The 6,455-nt window shown below is 37.3% G+C and overlaps 1 protein-coding gene and 1 long non-coding RNA gene across 2 annotated transcripts; one reads left to right on the top strand and one right to left on the bottom strand.

Moving 5' to 3' along the window:
* Positions 1 to 517: 517 nt before the first annotated feature.
* On the top strand, positions 518 to 5,642 carry LOC139697617 (F-box only protein 8-like). Its single transcript, XM_071596398.1, has 6 exons — positions 518 to 629; positions 712 to 862; positions 939 to 1,065; positions 1,137 to 1,255; positions 5,052 to 5,236; positions 5,305 to 5,642. The coding sequence occupies exons 1-6, from the start codon at positions 518 to 520 to the stop codon at positions 5,502 to 5,504; spliced, it is 894 nt and encodes a 297-aa protein (XP_071452499.1). The 3' UTR covers positions 5,505 to 5,642.
* On the bottom strand, positions 753 to 6,225 carry LOC139697618 (uncharacterized). Its single transcript, XR_011702800.1, has 3 exons — positions 5,922 to 6,225; positions 5,687 to 5,860; positions 753 to 866 (listed from the first exon to the last, which is right to left on the bottom strand). It is a non-coding gene; the product is annotated as an uncharacterized lncRNA (long non-coding RNA).
* Between the last annotated feature and the right edge of the window lie 230 nt (positions 6,226 to 6,455).

Below are 6,455 nucleotides of genomic sequence, written 5' to 3'. Positions count from 1 at the left end.
CGACACTCGGCATTTTTCTATCGAATATATCGTCTGCTTCAGTCAAGATTGGTTAAAGATTCATCAAATATGGCGGCAGTTCGCAAACTATATCTGTGAGTAAAGAATAAACCATTTAGAGAAATAAAGAAACACCAATCATTACGGAAATTCCTTTAATCTGAAATAGTAAATTGTCCTTTTAGTCCGTGAGAACAGGATTACCGAAATAAGTGGCAGTTTCACAGGAGTCACCCAAACACTAATGACATAAAATTCAAGGTGAGTAGATCCCAATGTATCCATGATTAAAAACAACACTGCTGTTCCGAGCGGCGCAGATTCAAAATACATAATTTAATGGTGCAGAACACATCAGATTGCCTTCCATAAATTGTATACAAATTATAATAAACAAACAAATGCATTTTTCTTTAATGGAGTAATCTAAATTTATTAGCTATGCAATCAGTACAGGGTGAATGAGACTAATATATTCTTTCTTGAAGGTAGTCCCCAATGTGGAATATGTTCTGTCATGGGGCAGGCTGTTCGGAGGTTTATGCCTGTAGACTTCGAAGTGGATATCATTCTTAGATTTTTAGAATTTGACCCAGAGCCGAACACAATTTATGATAAAAGATGGGACGGTAAGACTTGAACACTCATGCTTAAATGTTGTAGCTAGTTAACACGACAGATTTGCCATAATTGATGGTATGTTGTTTATAGGAAACGATAACTTGGCAAACAAGTTCCCGGACCTGAACGATCTCCCGCCGGAGCTTGGTCTTGAAGTTTTGTCACATCTTAATGCCACAGATCTCTGCCTTGCAGCATGTGTTTGGCAAGAATTAGCCGCCGATGAGATTTTGTGGCAAGGGTATCTGAAATTTAAAACATATTTAATTAGGAAATTTAATGAAAATTGCCATCTAATTTGATTTAATTTCCCGCAGACTATGTCGAAATCAATGGGGATATGTATCCATATACGAAGAAAAGAAGAAAAAGGCATTTTCGTACAGAAAGCTCTACATGGACCTGGATGAGGGTACATTAACTTTCAATTCAGATGCTTACAAGGTAAATATCAGACACGCAGAACAAATAAATGTATTATGTATTATAAAGCTATAAATATAACATTTTTGTAGGGAATGGAATACTTCATCGGTCATGGGCTAGTTACTGATAGACCTGACGAGATTGCCAGTTTTTTTCATCACACCAACTGTTTGCATCCAAGAGAGATGAGGAAGTATCTTGACTCCAGGTAAAGATACTTATTATTTGTAGACTACCACTTAGAGGTGGGTTTAAGTTAAGTGTAAGTATCTTGAACATTAACAAAACAAGTCATATGCATATAAAAAACTTGGTACTTAGAAGAGCTGCTCATCATAGGAACTACTCACCTAACACTACAATGTTCCTCCGACCTACCGTCTACATTGTTTCATGCCCTCACAAATGCTTATTAAATTTCAGGGGTTCTGAACCCATGGGTCTTGGTGTCAGTGAGGCTATTATGGAGTGAGAATAAGACCTAAACATAACTCCTTTATATTATCATGATTTAAGATACCTTTTTACATGAGATTATCACTCCATAGCATATTAAATTGCTTAAGCAAATGCAAACTGTCTAATGTCAAATAGGATGAAATAAAACCCATTTCAGAATTCAACCGAAATGCTATAACAAAGTAGAAAGATTTTTGTTCTCAGAGACTTGAAAAGAAATAATCACTTTTCAAACTATTTTATTAATATTAGTGAGCGTTTTCCATACAAACATTGTCTGAAGCACTCTGTAGCAATTTTATAAGATGGTGCAAGTGATTTTGTCGGCAGACATATGATTTAATGGTAAAGCAAAAGAAATGGTCCCCATATAATATACTTGAAGAATTATTAGCTACAGCATCTCTAGCACCAACTTTAAATTGACTACTGTGGGAAATTGTAATGTGGTGAATTTAATTAAAACAAAACTGTGGGATCTGATTATACAATCATCTGTATACTGAAGTTAGCTGGTTGCCGTGTTGTAAAATGCTACTGCCTGAGATAATGACAAAGTTGAGATATTTTTTCTGGATCACAAAAATGAATTAGGTACTTCATTATTCCTTGGAGAGACAGCATAATATTTTCAGAAAAGTAAAATAATGCAAGCATGAGTTTACCAGGTCATTGCTTAGATGTTTTCACTTACAGTGAATAGTAGAATCGCTTAAAAGGAACCAGCTTTGCAGAAAACTGCAACTGAGACACTTTGGCTATGGGTCTAACAAGTGGAGGGGCAACAATTGCTCTTTGTCACATCTTGTTGCAAGCATTCTGTAGTTTTAAGATTATGAATCAAACCAGGCATGTTTAAGAATTAGTTAGAATTATTATTATTAAGTAATCTACCAGTTAAGGCAGGTTTTCGATGGACAAAACTACCAAATAAATAAATATTATGTGACTCCTAGCAAAACACCATCCTGTAACTTACTGTACATCAGGTGTATCTTCATCTCTCAGTACTTACTTCCCCCCTTCATCCCATCCAACACCCCTATCTTGTTCCTTACCCTTCCTTGTTTTCCCAACATTCTCCCCTCTATCACTTCTAAATCTCACCGCCAATCAATATGCCCTTCATCCATTTTTGCTGCCACCTTAGATTTCTCCCAACAAACCCCTCTCCTTGCCCACCATGCCTAGTACTTCCTCATTTGTTTTCCTTTCATTCCATTTCACCTTCTTCATCCTTCTCTGCACCCAATTTCAAAAGCCTCCCATCTACATCCATCGTCCTGCTTCAGTGACCACTTTTTCCCACCTTTCCCTAGTGCAATTATTCTCCTTATGTCCCCATTACTTACACCATTTTGGTCCAAAACACTTCTGAGATATGTAAACTGTTCCACCTTTTTCCCTCCTATTTTAACATTTAACTAAGCAATTATCTTCCTGGAAAATTGTATAACGTGTGTTTCATTTATGTTGATTCTCATCTCATATCTGTCGCACTGAATTTCCAATTCAATCAGCAATGTTTGCAACCCCATGGCTGATTGACAAACTAGAACATGCTCGTCAGAAAACCTAACTGATTTTAAGAATACCCCGCTCATTTTAATTCCTACCTCCAGTTCTTCCCATACCTCTTCAATCATTTCCCCTACATACAGGTTGAACAGCGATGGTGATAATGGGCAACCCTGCCGTACACCTCTTCCTAACACTGCCCATCTGGACTCTTCGTTTCCCACTAGCACAAGGACAGTCTAAGACATGTACAGGTTGCAAAATAGCCACATATCCCTCCAATCTATTTCTATTTTCTGCAATATACTCATTAGGTTTTCCCAATTCTCTCTATCAAATAACTTTTGGATACCTACAAAACAGGCAAATACAGCCTGATTGTATTCTATATGCCTCTCGATTTGGGATCTCATTACTGCAATGGCATCACGCGTACCTCTCCCCTTCCTAAACCCAAACTGATCATTCCCTAAGTAATCATTTGACCTACTCCCTATACTTTTGTTGATGATCCTGAGAACAACTTGAGCTGTGTGTGATATCAAACTTATTGTCCTGTAGTCCTCACATGATGTAGCCTTTACCTTTTTTGGAATAGGTACTAACACTGACCTCACAAAGTCTTCCGGCCAGATTGCTTCCTCATATATACTATGAATCAGCTCATACAGCCTCTTCGTCCCACATTTTCCGAAACATTTCAGTAGTTCCTCAGGAATGTTTCTACCCCCATGGCTGTATTCCATTTAATCTCCCTTAAAGCCATTCCTATGTCATCGTCAAGTATGCCTGAGCCTAAGGTATCTTCTTCTACGTCATTTTCCTTTCCTCAGGTCTCTTTCATGTCTAAACTTGTTGGCCTAAGTTCTTTACCGTACAGTTCTTCTACATGTTCTTTCCATCTGCCTAGAGTTCATCATTACTCTGATTTTTAAATCTTAGATATGGTTCAAAGTTTGGAAAGATATGCATATCCTGGTAGTGAGGAATACTGGGGTTGACTTTAAGCCTTGGGAGCATACTTCATCACGGTATTATACAATGGAGGATTATTGTAGTATTATTTAGGGGAGGCGACCGACAGCTAAGGTCATTTGCCTCATTAGGGATGGACAGGAAAGAATGAAGGGTGGAGAGAAACCTGGCCTAGGCATTAGCCTACTCTTGACAAAAGGTGCCAAGGGGTCCGCAGCTTAACGTCCCATCCGACGGATGGCGTACTCACTCCAAGTGCCCTATACAAAGCACCTGAAGTAGGGATCCGGATACCACTGAAAAATATTCTATGCTACTGGGATTTGAAACCGGAATTCCCTGGGCCGGAAGACAGTTTGATAGGAGGATTACAATACCAACAAATGAAAGCTAGTATTTACTTCTATCTCTTGTGTGTTTAAGTAATAATAAAATTTCACTTGGCATTGGAATGCTGCCTTTAAATGAGAAACTTACTGTAATAATTTTAATTGTTGAATCATTTAAAACCGTGCTCTTTTGTGAAGTAGAATGATTATACTCATTGACAATTAGATGAAACATATGTTTTCCTGACTTTGTTATTTATAAGTCTACCCTAGAATTGGCTTCTTTGGCGGAAGACATGCCTCAAAATACCACAAACATCATCTTATTATTTAATCCATGTGATTGTAATTATGTGGCATTTGATATTAACTACATATTTAATTATTATATCACATAAATACTAAGAGCAATACACAATAATTAAAATTGAAAGTTGTTACTTTGGAAATTTTACAGTGTGTGCCCTTTCAAGCATAGTTTTATAATCAATGCAAGTTCATCCATGACACAACTATGCATTGGTTCTTCTGCTATTTAGTCATCTTGATTATTAAAATTCGGACATCGGAATACTTTACTATTGATTTGAATCTCGTATGCTAGCACCATTGAATATCTAATTATGTGTTTTACCGTGTAAATAATTACATTTTTCAAAGAGAATGAATAATTATTTCTAACCCATTGATTTACATCAAGCTGTCCACTTGTCATTATTTCAGGCGTGATGTATTGGAGAAGTTGGTGGAACTGCAAGATTATGGCAACTTGTTTTTGCCTAGGGCACTGAGGAGGTTTTTTCAGACTATCCAGGCTCCAAATGACCGTGGCAACTATTTACAAACATTGCTTGAAAAATTCTCTCGTCAATTTTGCCAGTGTAACCCTCATCTCAATTTAACTCCTGGTAAGTTCATTGACATTTTACGTTAATGATTAACTTCGCGGTGGAATCACTGATTTTTTTTCTTGCAGACGTGGTGTATATACTCTGCTTTTCACTCATCTTGCTATCGGTTGACCTGACAAGTCCTCATGTGAAAAATAAAATGTCGAAGCGTGAATTCATCAGGAATGTCAGAAATGCACTTCAAAGGTTTGATGACGAACTTTATGGCCACCTGTATGACGACATCTATTTAGATGGGCACATCGCCCCAAATACTGAAGACTGAACCCAATAATGCCATTGCAACGTACTATTGCCAGTGTGTGTGTTTGTGATGTAATTTCCTTGTACCTGAACCTGTTGTTACTAATTAGAATAATTTATGTTGAATGTAATGTGATTGTGAGTTTGAATAAAATAATCGTGATAATGCGTGCTAATAATAATTGAGTAAGAAAGAACACTAACCTTGACACCTGCCTCAATGCTTGGCGCCTAATTTTCGAGTTGTGCCTTCAATGCTCTGACGCAAAACTTCTTGACGATCTTTGCTTATTTTAATATACCAGCAGACCTTAGTATTTTGCTTCAACATATTTGAGTGTGCTTCCTCCAAATGTGAAATGGCCGAGGACAGGCGACCTAAAAGAGAACAATTTAGCTAATGCTGCGCCTCGGGTTTTCTTTGAGGAAATCAACTTACCGATAGCCTCTGCCATCTTAGTCGTTTCTTCCGGTGTAGTCAACATGCTAAGGGGTTAGATACTTGATGACGAATGGGAAATATAGAACTGAACACAAATAACGGGTTAACACATTAAATACGTAGTGTTCAAGTATGCTATTTACATTTAGGTGATGGCAATGTCAGTTACTACACCAAGAACGATCGAATTTGTCCAATAATTCCATTAAAATATTCACAACCTAGTTAGAATAGCGCTATGGATCCTGCAACATAAATAGTTAACGAATAAAAATTGAACACTTCTCCCGCTAACCTGGACTGATCCTAACGCCCACTTGAGTTAAATTATAGAAGTGAAAAACTTTCGTTCTCGTGAACACGTACTTAAGGTTGTTACCGCAAGGTGACTCTGAGGGTATAATTCGACACGCGGGATCGAGCTTTGAATTAAGTATTTTTATGATTCAAAACTTCTTTTGCCTTTTCTGATTGCATAAAGTGAAGAGGAAGCAATATTAAAAATATTTTCGAATAGGGAATAATTCTGGA

The sequence above is a fragment of the Hetaerina americana genome, unplaced genomic scaffold (assembly GCF_022747635.1).
Source record: "Hetaerina americana unplaced genomic scaffold, ioHetAmer1.1.p SCAF_8, whole genome shotgun sequence".
Classification (NCBI taxonomy): Eukaryota; Metazoa; Arthropoda; class Insecta; order Odonata; family Calopterygidae; genus Hetaerina; species Hetaerina americana.
The sequence above is the reverse complement of the archived record's forward strand: the minus strand, read 5'-3'. Positions and strand labels throughout refer to the sequence as shown.

What these genes read in the sequence shown, in the direction of transcription:
- LOC139697617 (XM_071596398.1), top strand. Translation starts at nt 518, where the DNA reads ATGGGGCAGGCTGTTCGGAGGTTTATGCCTGTAGACTTCGAAGTGGAT. An exon ending in TCAATTCAGATGCTTACAAG is followed by an intron (nt 1,066 to 1,136) that starts GTAAATATCAGA and finishes ACATTTTTGTAG; the next exon opens with GGAATGGAATACTTCATCGG. An exon ending in TCATCTCAATTTAACTCCTG is followed by an intron (nt 5,237 to 5,304) that starts GTAAGTTCATTG and finishes TTTTTCTTGCAG; the next exon opens with ACGTGGTGTATATACTCTGC.